The sequence below is a fragment of the Phodopus roborovskii genome, unplaced genomic scaffold, assembly GCF_943737965.1.
Source record: "Phodopus roborovskii unplaced genomic scaffold, PHOROB, whole genome shotgun sequence".
Taxonomy (NCBI): domain Eukaryota; kingdom Metazoa; phylum Chordata; class Mammalia; order Rodentia; family Cricetidae; genus Phodopus; species Phodopus roborovskii.
This window is the reverse complement of record NW_026126648.1, coordinates 11,458,307-11,476,692: the sequence shown is the minus strand read 5'-3', so window position 1 is coordinate 11,476,692 and position 18,386 is coordinate 11,458,307. Positions and strand designations below refer to the sequence as shown.

General features: G+C 39.2%; 1 protein-coding gene across 2 annotated transcripts in view; it reads right to left on the bottom strand.

The window, feature by feature from the left end:
- Lcorl (ligand dependent nuclear receptor corepressor like) overlaps positions 1–18,386 on the bottom strand; it is a 113,592-nt gene that overhangs the window by 71,053 nt on the left and 24,153 nt on the right. For both annotated transcript variants that reach the window (XM_051174070.1, XM_051174071.1), the window contains exon 2: positions 2,929–2,994. In XM_051174070.1, the coding sequence (XP_051030027.1) occupies positions 2,929–2,994 (66 nt within the window). The remainder of the gene's footprint in view (positions 1–2,928; positions 2,995–18,386) is intronic.

The window sequence follows — 18,386 nt, the reverse complement described above, 5'->3', positions numbered from 1 at the left end:
TGGAGGAGTGATAAGCAAAGGGGACAAGACCAGGCTGGAGAAACCAACAGAAACAGCTGACCTGAACAAGTGGAAGCTCATGGACCCCAGACTGATAGCTGGGAAATCAGCATAGGACCAACCCAGATTCCCTAATTGTGGGTGTTAGTTAGGAGGACTGGGTAGTCTATGGGGCCTCTGGTAGTGGATCAGTATTTATTCCTAGTATAGGAATGGACTATGGGAGCCCATCCCACATATAGGGATGTAGAAATGCCCTCTAAACCTAAATAAATGGGAGAGAGCCTAGGGCCTGCTCCAAATGATGTGACAGATTTTGATACCTTCCCATGGAAGGTATCAGTCTCCCTAGGGAGCAGAAAGGGGATGGGACTGGGGTTTGGTGAGGTAGTGGGTAAGGACAGGAGGGAGAAGGAACTGGGATTGACATGTAAAACAAGCTTGTTTCAAATTTCCAGTTTTTTCACTTTTGTTCAAAATGTTGCCTGAAGTCTTGGAACATTAAGCGAAGGAAATAAAAGACACAAACAGGAAAGGACGAAGTTAAAATATCCTTATTGGCAGATGTGTGACTCTCTATAGGAACCCTAAAGACTCCACCAGAAAACCCTTATACATCATAAACACCTTTAAACAAAGTGGAAGCATATAAAAACCAATAGCCTTCATACATGCTAATAAAGAACATGCTAAGAAACCAGGAAGGACAGTCCATTTACAATCTTGGAATAAGCCTGACCAAAGTAGTGAAACAGGACTCTAGATACTCAGGAATGATAAATGGGACTTCATCAAGTGAAAAGAAACAGCTGGGTAAAAAGAGAGCCCAAAGAATGGAAGAAGGCAATTGCAGGCCATCTACATTATCTACACTATCTACAGATAATATTTAGAACATACAAATAACTCAAAAACACTAACCAATGTTGGGAAGTGGTAGTGCATGCCTTTAATCCCAGCACTCAGGAGGCAGGCAGAGTGAGTTTTAGGACAGGCTCCAAAACCTGTCTCAAAAAACAAACAAAAAGCAAAAAACAGAAACAATCCCATCCCCCCCAAAAGAAACTAACCAATAATAAGTCAAGCTGGCTAGTTAATAAAAGGGCTGATTAAATAAACAGTTCTCAAAAGATGAAATACAAATAGGAAAAAAAAGTTTTCTAAATGCTCAACCTGACTAGTCACCAGAAATGTAAGTCAAAACTACAGTGAGATCCCATCTTACTCATCAAAATGTCAGTCATTAACAAGTAAGAGGCTGGAAAGATGTCTTCACAATCAAGAACACTTGCTGCTCTTCAAGAGGACCTGCGTTTGGCTCCTATCATTCATGTCAGGAGGCTCACAACCATCTGGAATTCCAGTTCCTCGATGCCTCTGGCCTTCGAGGGTACTGTACTTACACGTAGACACCCTCACATGGAGGCACATACACCTATACATAATTAAAATTAATGAAAATAAATCTCAAACAACAACAAACTGTACTAGCTCAGTCTGTGTCAACTTGATACAAGCTAGAGTCATCAGAGAGCCAGGCAGGAACCTCGGATGAGGAAATGCCTCCATGTTTTAAGGCATTTTCTCAATTAGTAATCAGTGGGAGAGGGCCCAACCCATGGTGGGTGGTACCATCCATAGACTGGTGGTCCTGGGTTCTATAAGAAAGCAGGCTGAGCATGGGGAGTGAGCCAGTAAGCAGCACATTTTCATGGCCTCTGCATCAGCTCCTGCCTCTGGGATTCTGCTCTGCTTGGGTTCCTGTCCTAACTTCCTTCACTGACGAACAACAATGCTTAAGCATAAGCTAAATAAAACCTTTCCTCCTCAACTTGCTTTTTGGTTATGGTGTTTCATCTTAGCAATAGAGACACAAACAAACAAGTAAAAACCAGTAATGGTGAGGATGTTGATAAAACACTGCTGGTGGGAATGCAAAAAATCCAAATATTATAGAAGTCAATATGGCTGTTTCTCAAAATAAAATTCACTCTTCCTTATGACTCAGTTAGATCATTCTCAGAAAAAAATATTTACCAAAACCAAAAAATGAAACCAAAAAAAGTCAACATATCATAGAGATACTTTTACACCGATAGTTAGTTACTGCAGCACTATCCACAACAGCTTGAGTCATAGAACTAACCTAGTGTCCAATAAGAAATAAAATGTTGTATGTATACACATTAGGATTATTTTCAGCCATAAAGAACAAAATTAGGTCATTTGCAGAAAAAAAAAAAAAAAAAAGAGAGAGGGGTATCAGAGTTAATCATCTTTAGTAAATTCAGCCAGTTTCAGAAACACAAAATTATATGTTTTCTCTCATTTGTGGTTCCTAAAATTTATATAGAAAAAATAATGTATGAAGTAAAACTGTGTCTCGGGGAACAAAGGGGACTGATAGGAGTAAGGAGAGAGATGAGAGGGAAGGTAGGTGAAATAGGAGTAGGGAATGTACTGAACATACAATGTAAACTTGTATGACAACCTTTAAAAAGTTAAAATAAAAATTGTAGTAAAAACTTTTTAACAGACATTTATTTCAAAGAACATTTATATAATTAAATTTAACTAAGTTTCTTAATTTGATTAGTTTGATTTGACATTTTTGTAATCATTTAATTTAAATCTAATTTAAGAATAGGTCAGGATATGCAATTTATAAAATAAGAGATATATAAAAATGAATTATCTTACTGAGCTGAAGACAAACTTCATTGTTTATTTGAAGCTACTGTGTCTTTCAAAAAAATTATAATAAATATCATGTAATGAAATATAACAACATATCTATATTAGTTTAAAAATTGTCGCATAAAAGTGATTATAAATTTATGTTTAATATATAGTTTTGCTAGGACAACTTTGTTAAACAGAGTAAGAGGTTGTAACTTTAAAATTAAAAAAAAAAAAAAAGTTAGTTACCTTCAAATAAACTGAGGTCTCTTCGTAGCCGTGGTCCATAAAGCCCTTCTAAAATACTCTCAAAACCTGTGTTTCCAAACAGAGAAAAGTGTATTAGCTCCTGGAAAAGCTGTACTTTTTAATGATCAAAAACTGTAAATTCAATGTTAATCCGCAAATAATTTACCAAAGTGAACTAGCTAGTATACTGATTATATATTGACTATGAAATTAAGATTCTAAAGTAATTAGAATACTCAACTGCATATAGTAACCCAAACTAAAGCACTGTCAAGCATAATCTAATACCTGAGACAAGATACTAATGAGAATGGGGAGAAAGGGTAACAGTCATTCACTGTTGGTGGGATTGCAAAATTATGTAACCACTGAGGAAATCAGCGTGGAGAATTCTCAAAGCAGCTACAATATTCTGTGGCATATGCCCAAAGGACTTGACATCATACTCCACATATACTTACTTAGCTATGTTCATTGCTGCTCTATTCACAATACCAAAGGAATGGAAACAGCCTAAATGTCCTACAGTAACAAAAGGATAATGAGCCTATGGTATAGATACACCATGGAATACTTGTCAACTGTAAAGAAAAATTCAATCATGAATTTTACAGATAACTCAATGATGGAGCTAGAGCACACCAATGAGGTGACTCGGAACCAGAAAGACAAATGTTGCATCTTCTCTCTAATTTTTGGATCCTAGCTTAAATATTTAGATGTGAATATATAGTCTGGAGAAACAATATTGTTGACACCAGGAAAGTAAAATGGGATCAGGTGCAAAGGGCTGGGGGTGGAAAGAGCCACAAAGATGGACATAGTAGGAACAGCTACAAAGGGGGAAGGGGAAAATGGGGAGAAGGGATTTTATCTGGGTAAGGCAGTGGAAAGGAAACACTGCTGGACATAGAAGAAGGGACAAAAAATAAAAATACCAAAGGTGACAAGGAGAGGTGAGCATCCAAAGGTGAGTGAAAAAGACACAAGGAAACATTATTTTATGTTTACCTACATATATATATATATATATATATATATATATATATATATATATATGTATGTGTATAAATATATAAATAAGTTAAATAAAGTTATGCCATTTGTAGTAATAATGCTCCCACAAGAACCACAGACTAGCAAAAACGGTGGTTTCAGGCAGGGGAACCCTCCTTTGGAATTGCTGATCAGGGGAGTCCAGTAGACTCCCAAGGCATGTAGCTGCCTCCCAGAACTTCAAGGTAAAGCACTAACGCTCAAGACACCACATACTTTGAAGGATTTTCTAGGAATTAAGCTGGAACTGATCTGAATGCCTTCTCCCCAATGATCAACTCTTACAGCATCAGAAGTTGCCATGCAAACTGCCAAGGGAGAGAACAGTCAGTAGTAGCTCTACACAGATGTAAGGCTTACAAATCAAAATACTCCACACTGGTCAATAGTGGCACATCTTGGGGCAACCAACAGCTAGCTATATAACTAGACTTAAGCCAATTTAGCAGTAAGTGATTCATGTCTGGTACTGTAAATCTTGCCAATTTCCCATTGATGGGAGAACTTTCTACTGATAGTTTCCTAGGCCAATATAATTTCTCACTGTATTCTTAATAACTTGTCTTTATACCCACAAATAACCATGGCATCTCTTACCCCTCACCAAAGAAGATTCTTTTTTGCAACAGATGGTTTATTGTTATAAATTGTAGAGAAAAGTGTGTAAAATCTTCCATTAGGTTGTAGATTTCTGTTTCTTTTGACAACTGAGACATTTTGTGCTATACATTTCAAGAGTTTGTCATCATATAATAATATATGTAGTTTTGTCATCACATAGAGCATCATGTATAGTTCTGGCAAATAGAAACCCTATTTTTGTTCCGGCAGTTTTGGGATCAGAACATATCAAGTAATTACCACTACATGATTATAATACATTTTTATCACTTTTTCCATAACTGTCCCTTTTCAGTTATTTTTTTATAACTTACCTATATGTCACACTGTACCACGTTTTCTGACTTAAGTCAATTACATTTATGTTACCAATGTTTTAAATTTAAACTCGGGACCTAATCTATTTTTATTTTTTATGTCAAGTTCTAACTCTATTTCTTCCATTCTTACACACTTTTGAACTGACCGTATATCCTATTTTCTTTTTCTTCTATTAATATAAAATTATTTATTGCCTGTATTTAGGTTTTGTTGTTAACCTACACTCAAAATCTGTGATGTAATGCTTATTCCATTTAAAGTTGAACACAGGAATAAAGACAAGGGCCACTTGGGAAAGTGCTTGCTGCACAAACATGCAGACCCGAGTCTGGATCCTTAGCATTCACATAAAAGCTGGGTGTGGTGGCACATGTCTATGATCTTAGCACTGGGCAGATGGAACTGAAGGATCCTTGGTTGAGCTTTGCTGATCAAGTAGCCTAGCTAATAATAAAAAAAAAAAAAAAAAAAAAAAAAAGACATCATGAAATTTGTAAGTAAAAGGATAGACTAGAAAAAAAAAAAAAAAAAATCACCCTGAATAAGGTAACCTAGGCCCAGAAAGATAAATATAGTATGTATTTGTTTACATGTAGATATTAACCATTAAATAAATGATAATCAAGCTACAATCTAAAGAGGTTAGGTAATGAGGAAGAGACTGGGATGGGGGGGGAGGGGACACAACATAGATCTCTCTGGTAGAGAGGAACAGAATAGACTTTATGGATGGACTGGGTGTTGTAATCCAGACAGAGCCCCACCCCCTACCCTTGCTTTGGGGACCTGGCAAAGTGTGCCACCTCTGCACATGGCAAGAGGTACCCTGGCTCTGTATGCAGGTGTGAAAATCCTTTTAAGAGACAAACAGTCCATTTCTATCATTTCTCTGAGGAGGCAGCTGTCTGCCTCTCTTTCTGTATCTTTGTCTCTGTGTGTGTCTGTCTCTCTCTTTCTTTCTCCCTTCCCTTCCCCAAATAAAGCTTTCCAAGCAATCTCTGTCTGCCTGGTATGTGTGTGTTTATCCCACCATCCACCAAGGTCTCCCCTGAGACATATTATTACTCTGGGGATGGGGAAATGAAATAGGAGAATAGGGACAGGAGGGGAGACAGGTTGAGAAAGGGAATTTGGGGAGAACGAGCTACAGTTGAGGAGAATTTGAGGGATGGTATAGAAACCCAGTGCACAAGAAACTTCCTAAAATGTATGAAGGCAATCCTAATGAAGTCTCCAAATAATGAGAGAGACCAAGTCCCAACTGGCCATCTCTTGTCACCAAAAGGGGCTTCCAGTACTAGGATTAGGTTACATATAATTGAGCTGTTGGCAAAAGGAGTCTCATGTAAATCTCCAAACAATCCAGGTTGTGGCTGAGAGAATAGTTTTTCTCCACAAACTGACAGCAAGGCCCCATTGATGAAGACAACACCCACCCAACTCACTGAGTATGAAAAGCTCAAGCTGGTCCCTACATAAAACCTTTACCCCTATATTCTAGTGTCTTTGGTACGGGGAGGAACTGTACAGGCTACCAAAAGAGAAATATAAACAACAACCGAGCCACAAAACCTTTGGTCTACCACCTGTCCAGCCTACAAAATACAGAGGCTAATGGTGGTACAAAGCTTGAAGGAATGACCAACCAATGTCCAATCTGACTTGAGGCCCACTCTTAATTTTCTTCCTACAGGACCCCATGGAGTCATCGTCATCCCATTTCAACAAAAGTAATCTTAAGAAAACAATGTCATCTTTCCCTAATGTTGATTTTGGACATGCTGTCCTACTGTGCTTGCAAGAGACAAACATAGAAGACTGCTAAACATTGCTAAGTCAGGGTAAGAGAGCCTTTCCACCTCCCTGCTTCTGTGTTGGTCAGTCAGATATTCTAAACCTTAGCCAGAGCTGGTTGTCCCGATGTTGCTGTGAGACTTGTGACTGTGCAGGTAGCCTGCTGTTTCTGTCTTTGCTGCACCTTTTGGAAGTTCCTCACCTGCACTCCCTTCCTACCCTAGTATTGTTATCTTTCTTCTTAGGTCTTTGATGAGGTTTATCACGGTAAATAAGGATCAGGATAAACAAATAGGCCGAACAGATGTTTATTCAGGGAGAAATAACTTACAACCTAGACAGATGAACACCAGGAAATTCAACCCAATCCTCTCCTGTCCGAGTCACGCCAGAAAGAGAGCGCCTTTCCTGGCCCCCTCTGACCTCCTTCCACAGGTCACTCCGCCCATGGCTCCACCCCAATGGGCGTGGTCAGTGCCACAGAACTATCTCCCTACAGAGGTTGAAGATTAGACGGTCACAATTATTTTCTTTCTTCCTAGATAGAAATATTAGGTACAAGACTTAAACTTTCCAGAATAGGACAACTCTACAGTAATGTCTGTTATGCCTTTACCCTAGGACTGGATATGTAGTTCTTGCCATTTGCTCTTCTTACCTGACTGGAAATAGGTCATAAGTGTGTATGTTCTTACTTTTCCTACTCCTACAGCATACTTGATATTTACTGTCTTTTTATATAGTTTTGTATCAAGCCTAAATCTTTTCTTTAGACTAAAAGGGAGTTGTAGTGAGATATCTACCCTGCCCACACCTGTTGCACTGACCAAACCCATTGGGCCATGGGGACAGGTGTGAACACGATCAGTGGAAGGCTAGGTCTGGGGTCCTGACACCAATTCCCTCTTTTACTTCCTGGCTGAAGATGGAGAGCATCTGGGGGCATCCTTGGAGCGAGAACCAGCGGGGGTAGTCATCTGTTTCTGGTGTAAGGGAATTCTCCCTGAATAAACATCCATCAGCCTAGGCTATATTGTGTCCCGGAATCTTATTTCCCATGCAATACAGGTTCAATAAGAAACCACACCTAGTAAGGATGGAGAGGAACTGAGTAACTTTGGCCCTTAATATACATATGTGTGAACACACAAACAAAAGGTAGAATGCAAATGCAGATATTAATAAGTATATAGGAATAGTAAGATAGTTCAGTGGGTAAGGAAACTTGAAGCTAAGACTGATGACCTGAAGTTAATCCCCAGAACCAACATGTGGAGAAAACTGATTCCCACAAGTTGTTTTCTGACCTCCACATTGTGACATGCTATTCCCCTTCCAAAAAGAAAAACTTTTTTTTAAATTGGTTTACATGTTCCTCCTAATTTGTTTCACATTGTTTTCATATATGTTCCTCCTCATTCCCCATCCTAGAAAGCAATTTTTGTAATGCATAGTTGTTTTCCTTTATTATGACACAATAGTTGTACGAGTTTCCTCATGACATAACTGTAAGTGAAGCATTGTAGTTTCACTCCAAACTACCTAATCTTGCCCATACATTCCCTACGCCTATGAACATTATCCTCCATTTTACTTTGTCTTATTAAAAATCTAGATTCTGAGTGTAAGATGAAACACAATATTTGCCTAGTCACCAGGGAGTAGAAATGTTTGAAAGGATTAGTTATTGCTTTGTTGGAGGAACTGTGTTACTGGGGGTGAGTTTTGAGGTTTCAAAGCCCATGCCAGGTCAAGTGTCTTCTTTCTGTCTTCCTTCCTGCTGGCTTTGTATCAGAATATAGAACTCTCTGCTACTTCTCCAATACCATGTCTATCTGTATGCTGCGGTCCTGCGTGCCATCATGATTATGGAATAAACCTCTGAAACTGTAAGCAAACCCCCAATTAAATGCTCTCTTTTATAAGAATTGCCTTGGTTATTGTGTCTCTTTACAGTAATGGAACAGTAATAAAGACAGAAGTTGGTACCAGGGTGTTAGGGGCTTGATCACACTGTGAAACCTGAGATTGCATTTGTGTTAATTAAATAAAATTAACCTTGGGTCAGCAGGCTGGGTTATCAACTAGTTGACAAAAAGTAATCAGAGCATCAGAGGGCATCTAGAAGAAATAAAGAGATGCACTAGTAGTAGTAGGAAGGGATTTTGAATGGCCAAGTCTTTTCTGTTTTTGCAGAGCAGAGGAACAGGCTTTTTGGGAGATGCCAGCAAGGAGAGAAGGTTAGCTAGGTGATACTTAACCTCACTGAGCTAGCAAATTTTCACTCCAGCCTTTGAGTCTCAAGTTAAAATAGAATGATAGAGATTTAATTAAAGCTACCTTTAGTGGCAGCAGCAGAACCAGTGCCTATGGGAAAAAGAATTCTAGTTGGGCTGTGTCCTAAGTAGGCAAGCAGTTGCCAGAGAAGCAGGCGGTAACTGCTGAGTCCCAACTGCTGGCTGAGATAGCAGTAGACAGCCACAGCACCCAAGATAAAACAATACCAGGGAGTGGGGTAGTGCTGTGACAGGCCTGACCATGATGTTTGTTGGTGGAATATAAACTTTGGGCAATAATGGCAATTACGTGCTTCTAGGTGTGACTTAATGGGCCACACTATTAGAAGACTAAAGATAGTGTGCTGAAGGTAATCTGAACTATGGGGAACAAGCTCAAGAAGTTTCAAAGGGGAAGAGTATTGTAAATGGCCTACAAACATTCTTGTGATATTTTGGCAAACAGTGTGGCTGCTTTTTTCCCCTTGTCCTAAAAATATGTCTGAAGCTAATTTGAAGAGTTGGGTTAATGGATTAATTGGATTAGTAGCATTAGCAGTGTAGATTTCAGGACAGCCTAGTATTGACTCTGACATGTGGTTATTAGTAATCCCTCTTATGTAGCTTTATCATGAAAAGGAGAAAGCTGGACAAAGAAAAATATAAAATGTACAGTTTGAGAAAAGGAGCACAAAGAAGTATAATGGAGCTAAGTCCAGTAATCAAGTAGGTAAACAGTTTAAAGAAAAGCCTGATGCTAAATGGTATAAGGGGAATGATGAACTCAGGGCAAGACCTCACCCAGCTTAGCTTCCACCTCGTAAAAAGAAAGTAAAGGAAAGCTTAAGTAGTAAAGGAAGCCATCAAAAACAGGAAGCTGGTGAAACCTTAATTGAATTATGGGGCCAAGTTCTAAAGTTCTAGCCCTATCAAATAACATAGCTTGGAAATTTGGACCAAGTAGTTCTGAATTTATCAAGAAAAATACAAGAAAGAGGTTATGGAATCTCCCTAAGGAGAGGCACTGAGGCCAGGTGTGTATCAGGGGTGTTCTTGCATGAGGCCCAGAGTGGCCAATGTATGAAGTTGTGAAGGTAAAGCCTGGACTGTACTGAAGTTATTACTCCAAGATGCCAGAGATGCCAAACTTGTGGGACTTCTGCCAATGACAGCTGCTAACAGGGTGTGGAAGTAGTTAAAGGGAAAGTCAACAAAGCTGGAAGGAGTTGGAGATCTGTACAGAGTGCTGACATCAGACATGGAGATACAGAGTTTGGAGTTTGCCTAGATGGTTTCTCATATTGCTTTGGTTCAGTATTTGCTCACTATGCTCTCTTGTTTCCCATTTGGAATAGATTCATATTCTGTGTCATTGTATGCTGGAAGTGATCTGCCTTTTATTTTGATTTTACAGAGTTACAGTTAAAAGACAGTCTGGCCTCTCAGAAGAGAATTTGTACTTTTAAACAATGTTGAAATTAAAAATCAATGGGGACTTCTGAAGAAGGGCTAAATACATTTTGCATTATGATATAGTTATGATATAGCTAGAAGCTATGGAGGGGGCAGGAGTGAAATGTGGTAGTTTAAATAATAATGACCCCTCCCAGAGGCTCAAATATTTGAATGCTCAGTCACCAGGGAGTAGAAAGTGAAAGAGGGACTAGAAGAGTGGCTTTATTGGAACAAGGGTGATCTTGTTGGAGGAAGTGTGTCACTGGGGGTGGGTTATGTGGATTCAAAAGCTCATGCAAGGCCCGGTATTTCTTTTTTCCTTCCTATTGCTTGAGGGTCACGATATAGAACTCTCAGATACTTCTCAAAACCATGTCTACTTTGTGTGCCACCATGCAATCTACCATGATATAATGAACTAAGCCTCTAAAACTATAAGAGTTGTATTGGTCATGGTGTCTATTTACAGCAACAGAACAGTGACTAAGACAGTCTAGCTTATTTAGCATAATATCATAGTTCCATCTATTTTCCTATAAACGTGACTTGGGCCTTCTTTATGCCTGAATAATATGTACTTATAATGCAATAATATATAATAAATTATATTATAGTAATATAATATCTACTATATGTATGTAGGAGAATGTGTATGTATATATGTATGTATGTATGTATGTATGTATGTATGTTTGTATGTATGTATACACACACTCTCTCTTTTGTCCTTTAATGGGCTCCTAAGTTGATTTTGTTAGTATTCAGGCATCTATATTGCCTTGTTCTTGGGGTTCTAACAGGATATGTCCTCAGCTGCAGCCACTAAGAGCACCACCAGTGTACATTCACTACATTCCCTTTTAAAATGGCCCTGCCCATCTCCACCTCCCCACTACCCCCCCTCTTCTGCTGCTTCTGTCTCTAGAGGCTGGTCTCCCCCCTCACCTCCCCACTTTTCCCATTCCCCTAATTTAAAACAAAACAACAACAAACCTCCACATGAGCTCTGTTACATGGCATCTTTCTCCCTTTGAGCCGCTTTTAAAAATTACAACACTGAAATTCCTTCCTTTTTATTTATTATAGAAAGGTGAGAAGTTAGAAGGGGGTAGCAGATGAGTTGGGAATGAGAACACCGTATTCCCAAGACTACTTCCTGCTGACCTGAGGGGTGGAGTTCATCTTTGGGGGACCTGGGAAAGCTGGGGTGCTAGCCACATCCTGAAGTAGCTGGCTGTTTCACTTCACTGTCCAGACTCTGTGGAACTATCAGTCTCTGCCTGTACCTGTCAAAATGCTGTTTTTAGTGGATTCAATTAGACTTCCTATGGCTTAAAGTACCTGATCCATTCCCATCACCACAGCATCATTCAAACATGTTTGGTAGTCTTGCACCTTCAACTCTATGACTAACAGTTGGTAGTCAGTCCTGTAACGATAGCTGATTAGGAATGCTCATTGGGTCTCCTAAAAACATCCCAATGGGAGCAAGAGGTGTAGATAATGACACAGCTCCCATGAGTGAGGCAAAGAAGTAAGACCCTAGGGCTTGCAATTTCTAGCATCCCAGGAATTCAGAGAGGGTCAGTTCCCAGACAGGCACAGACCAACCAACCAGTGAGTCATTACACAAAGGGTGGGGGCCAAGGGCTCTGAGCTCAAAAGAGACATAGACACTTGGTTCCATGACTTTGATAAAACCGAGAAGGCAAGGAAAGAACTGTGCTTGAGAAAGAAAGCCTCACATCCAGGGGAATGATCAGAAGTGGATAACCCCACTAGAGACCCAATTGTTGGTGTTGAATGGAAGGCAAAGGCATCATAGAAGGAGAAAGCAGATTTTTGCAAGTAGAAGAGATTGGATCTATTGAGAGTGGAGCAGGTGGGTGGGTATTGAATTTTTGGCAGGCTTATTCCCATGAGTGAGGCAGATCAAGACACAATGGTTTAACAAGCGATTGAGCAAGGATTGAGCAAGAAAGGCATAAACTGTCTCAGTGATCCATTAATCAAGGGTCAGGGACCAAAGGACTGAAGGGTCTAAGAAATGAGACTGACACAGGCCACCCAGTGGGTGCTCATGCAAAGGGTGGAGGCCTAGAGCTCAGATGAGCTCTAGAGAGCAAGAGCTGTGGTTGTCTGGTATCAGGACTTAACGAGGCCAAAAAGCAAGAACCCGAACTCAAGAGACAAGGTGACAGATGGGGAAGGGAGAGGGCCTCACCAATCATGCTGGTTTTGGATGGAGAGACCCAGTGATCCTGAGAAGTGAGGCTGTAGTATGTAGACTGGGTTGCAGGGTCCTGGTGCTCCTCAGAATGCCTGCAGGCAGGAGGAAACACCAGGAGAGCCTTCCTGTTAGGAACCAATGTTATTTTAAAAAGCAGCATGAGACAGAAAGATGCCATGTGACAGATCACATGGAAGAGATTTTATTAAGGGAATGGGAAAGTGTGTCAGGGGAGACTGGCCTCTGGAGATTGGAGGAGCAGAAGAGTAAGAGGCAGAGAGAGGAGAGGCAGAGATAGGCCAAGAAGCAGAGAGAGAGAGAGAGAGATGAGCGGTGGGCATGGCCCTATTAAAAGGGAATGCCTATCCCTATAACTTCAAGCATTTCTGTTATGTTTCCCTCTAGTAATTCTAAATATTTCATTTTTTATTTTAAGGTCTTTGATACAGTTTAGTTGACTTCTTTATAGGATGAGATGTGGATCTAATTTTATTCTTCTACATACGACAAAGGGTTGCTAACCAGGAAGTCAGGCTTTATAGACCATGGCCAGCTCTCATTATCCCTTACGTATGTTTTTTATTATTAATATCAAATAGAAGTCATACTACAGACTTGCTTTTGTTGTAAAAAACTATGTTAAAGTTAAAACCTCACTTTTTAATGAGACAAAAAAGGGGGAAATGCTGTGGAATAATGCCTTTGTAGACTGTCAAAATTTGTCACTGTGACTGGTTTCATAAACAAGCTGAGTAACCAAGAGCTGAACACAATAAAGGTAAGCAGGAGAACAGACTAAGAGCATGCGGGGAGGAAGAAGGGCAGAGTCTGGGGTTGCCAACCAGATACAAAAGGAGCAGGAAATGAACATGCCATGCTAATAAAGGTACCAGCACATGGCAGAGCATAAATAAGGAATATGGGTTTAACTTACAACGTAAAAGCTATTTAGTAATAAGCCTGACTTAGTGGCCAAGCATTTGTAATTAATATAAAGCCTCTGAGTGATTACTTGGGACCGGGTGGCTGGGATGGGAAAACTCCCCTTACATACATACCACATATCCACATGTGTATATGTGTAGCCAGTGAGACCTGGCTATCCCACCCATGTCTGCTCCCACAAACACAAGGCTTACAGATTTGTACTTTTGCGTTTGCAGGATTTGTACTTTTGTGTTTGCCGTTCGCACAAATGTGGGGAGTCCAAACTCTGGCTCTCATTGTCTTAGGCATTTTCCTTACAAAATCAACTTCCCAGTCCACAGTTTATTTTGTTATTATGTCAAATTTAATCTTGACAGTAAATACATATAATCTGTTACAGGGCTTTAAGAAAATATTGTCATGTTAATAACACAAATTTCTCTGATCCATAATTTTGTCCTTTATCTTCTTCTTCAGTTTATTTCTTCAATGTAGAAGACTTTCATTTCTACAATTAAATTTATTCCATGGTTGGCTTGTTTAAAGGCTATCATGAATGAACTATTTTCCTTATAATTTTTTCTCAACATGTACACGGATACATAGAAAAGTTACAGATTGTATGTTGTTTCTATAACCTATCTTATCAACTCAAAAATCTTTCTAGTGGAGTTGTTAAGAGTCCTTTGAGCATAAGAGGATAACAGCAATTAAAAATAATTTGATGTCTTTTCTGCTTTTGTAAGCAACTCTACTAAATCTTATTGGGACAAACATACACATGAAAGTGGAATCCTTTGTCTTGTTTATGATTTTAAAAGAAAAGCCTTCTGTTGCTGCTTATTTATTATATAATTCTCCATGGGTATATCATTCATATATTCTTTTATTATGTTTAAGAATGAGTTCAGTATTTTCCCTTCCTTTTCTGTTTCAGGAGCTAATTTCAAAAACATCTGTGTCAATGTTCTAGAAGTTGTGGTGTCTGAATGAGAAAAGGCTCATATATTTGAATCCTTAGTTAACAAGGAACTATTTGGCAAGGATTGGAAAGTGTGCTTGTTGGAAAGGTTGTGTCACCAGAATGGGCTTCAAGGTTTCAAAAGCTCACACTAGCCTAGTGTGTCTATATCTCTCTTCCCGCTATCTTTGTCCAGGATGTAAAGCTCTCAGACACTGATCTATCACCATGTCTGTCTGCTTGCTACATGATGATCATGAACTAATCCAAGCTGTAAGCAACCCTTCAATTAATTGTTTTCTTTAGTAAGAATTTCCTTGGTCATGCGTCTCTTCAGAGCAACACAACTGCAATTAAGACACAGGTCTACCTTACTTTTCCTGTGGCTATGATAAAACACACTGACAAAAGTAACTTAAGGGTTTGTTTTCATTCTAGATCTAGGGTAAATACAGTCCACCATGGTGGGGAAATCATGGCGAAAGAGTGAGAAAGTTAGTCACAACACATCTGCTGTCAGGAAGCAGAGAGACATGAACTCTACCTCCCCCTTCCTTTTACTTAGTCTGGCAATTATAAATAGGGTCTTCCCACCCTATTTAACCTAATCTAGACAATACCTCACAACTATTTTCAGAGGCTTATCTTTTAGGAGTTCCAGATTCTTTGAAACTGACAATATTAGTCACCACATGGTCTAACAGAATTCAGCAATAAGACCATCCAGCTCTGGGGATTATCTTTGTTGGCAGACTATTAGTACTTGACTATCACTGCTCTTTGTAAATCTGCATAGATTGCATTTATCCTGATGGCTTAATTTTTAGAAGTCGCACGTCTAGTAATTTATCCACTTCCTGTAGATTTTCCAATTTGTTGGAACCCAATTTTTCTAATTGGACTTTTCTAAACTCCCCAGTTTAATAATTGAGGTCTTGTCTCTCTATTCTGAACTAGTTTGATAAAAGTTCATCAATCTTGGTCATTTTTTCAAAGAGTTAACTTTGTTCCTTTGTTCTTTTGACTGCTGGTGTAAGTTCTCAAAACAGTAAGATGGCTGACTTCTTTGAAGGACTACCCTATCTGTGTTACAATCTGAAAAGGTTTGTGGTACAAACTGGAGGTAACAATAGTTTGTAACTAGTTTCAACCCATCAGTATGATTTTCTTTTGTTCTTTTAATTGGAATTTTGAAATTAGCATGCAATGAAATAAGTTCATTATAGAATGCAAATAGATCCTTATCTATCCATGCATAAAACTCAAGTCCAAAAGGATCAAAGACCTCAACATAAATCCAGCCACACTGAACCTCTTAAAAGTGAAAGTGAAATGTAGCCTTGAATGCATGGGCACAGGAGACCACTTCCTAAATATAACACAAGTAGCACAGGCACTGAGAGCAACAATAAAGGGGACCTCCTGAAACTGAGAAGCTTCTGTAAGGCAAAGAACATGGTCAATAAGACAAAATGGCAGCTACAGAATGAGAAAAGATTTTCAGAAACCCCACATCAGACAGAGGACTGATCTTCAAATATACAGAGAATTTAAGAAACTAGACACAAAAATACTAAATAATCCAATTTTAAAATGGGATATAGATCTAATCAGAGAATTCTCAACAGAAGACACTTAAGGAATTGTTCAATATCCTTAGCCATCAGGGAAATGCAAATTAAAACAACTCTGAAATACCAGTCAGAAAATAGCTGAAATCAAATAACAAACACCCATGATAGTTTATGTTGGAGAGAATGTGGAGTATGAAGAACATTCCTCCATTGCTGGTGGGAGTGTAAACTTGTACAGCCACTTTAAATATGTTGATTTCTCAGAAAACTCATAATTAATCTATCTCAAGACCCAGCAATACCACTCTTGGGTATATACCCAAAGGGATATACACTGATACCACAAGAACATTTGTTCAACTGTGTTTATAGCAGCATTATTCCTAACAGCCAGAATGTGGGAGCAACGTAGATGCCCCTCAACTGAAGAATGGATAAAGAAAATGTGGTACATTTATACATTTAGTAAGTGGTAAAAAAAAAAAAAAAAATGGTATCTTGAAATTTGCAGGCAAATGGATAGAACTAGAAAATACCATCCTGAGTGAAGTAACCCAGACCCAGAAAGACAACTAAAGTATATATTTACTCATAAGTAGATATCATCCATAAAGCAAAGGAAAAATAGCCTATAGTTCATGACTCCAAAGAAGCTAGGTAACAAGGAGAACCCCTTGAGAAGAAAAAGACATCTCCTGAGTAAATTGTGAGCATGGGGGTGAGGGTGGGGCAGAAGGAAGGGTGGAAGGGGAGGGGTAAGAACATGGAGGAGAACAGGATAGTCATTGGGAGAAGGACAGAGAGAACAAGGAAAGATGTATCTTGATAGAGGGAGCCATTATAGGGCTGGAGAGAAATCCAGCACTAGGGAAATTCCCAGCAATCTATAAGGATGACCCCAACTAAGACCCTAAGCATTAGTGGAGAGAGGGCCTGAACTGGCTGTCACCTGTAATCAGATTGATGACTACCTCAACTATCATCATAGAACCTTTGTCCAGCAACAGATGGAAGCAGCTGCAGAGATCCACAGCTAAGCACTGACCCGAGCTCCCAGAGTCCAGTCAAAGACAGGGAGGAGTGATACTATGAGCAAAGGGGTCAAGACCATTTTGAGAAAACCAACAGAAACAGCTGACCGGATCTAGTGGGAGCTCACTGACTCCAGGGCATTCTATCTCTCATCTTACATGGTATCTCTTAATATCTCTTGACTTAAATAATCTGAGTAGGTCACAGAGATAAAATTGTTTAAATGCGTTTATGAATATTTGGTAGATATTTACAAGCAAAAATGGAGCAGGAAGGGTGATGGCACTCTAGTTCTATGGGAGTGAACTAAGTCTTCGAGGATTTCAGTGATACATGAAACAGAAGTGAGCTCTTTGGGCTTGCTCTACAGGAACTATGCTATGTGTTTTTACTTCTAAATTTCTGAGTACCCTCAGTATATGTAACAGTATCTTCATTTTACTGATGAGATATTAAAGTTCAAGGAAATTAGATCTTTCTCCAGGGCAAAGAGCAGGTAAATGCCTGGTGAGACTCCAAGGATTGTAAACCAACCCTTCATGTGGTACAAAAGAAAAAAAAAAGGAGTAAGTTTCATTATGACATTTTCTTATATAGGTCATTATACTTTGTTTCTATTCATGCCCTCCCGTCCTATGCCCTGCCCCACTACTCCTTGCCCCTTGTTTTCCAATGTTGCATACTTTCTGGAAATATATGCTCCAGGACCTGTGAGATGGCTCAGAGGTCAAAGGCATTTGCTGCTATGTAATAGAATAGAATATTTGTTTATGTAATTTGTTTTGCAGAATAATTGTTTAACTACCAAAAGATCCGTTGCATTTGTTCATGCTGCATTTGTTTAACTATATAAAGATGTGTTGCTGTTTCACTTTGCCTGCCTAAGGCATATGATTGATCTAATAAAAAGTTGAACAGCCAATAACTAGGCAGTAGAGAGATAGGCAGGATTGGTGGGCAGAGAGAATAAAGAGGAGGAGGAACCAAGTCTCAAGAGAGGAGGGAGAAAGAGAAAGAGACACCCTGGGCCTGAGGGAGCCTCAAGCAAGCCAGACATGGAGGAAATAGTAAAGTAGGACATACATGATGAAAGAAAGGAAAAGCAAAAACAAAACCAAAAACAACAAACCAAAAGCAAAGTAAAGTTTGGATGTAAGTTATAAGAGCTAGTAGAACAAGCCTAAACTAAGGCTTGGCATTCATAAGTCTCC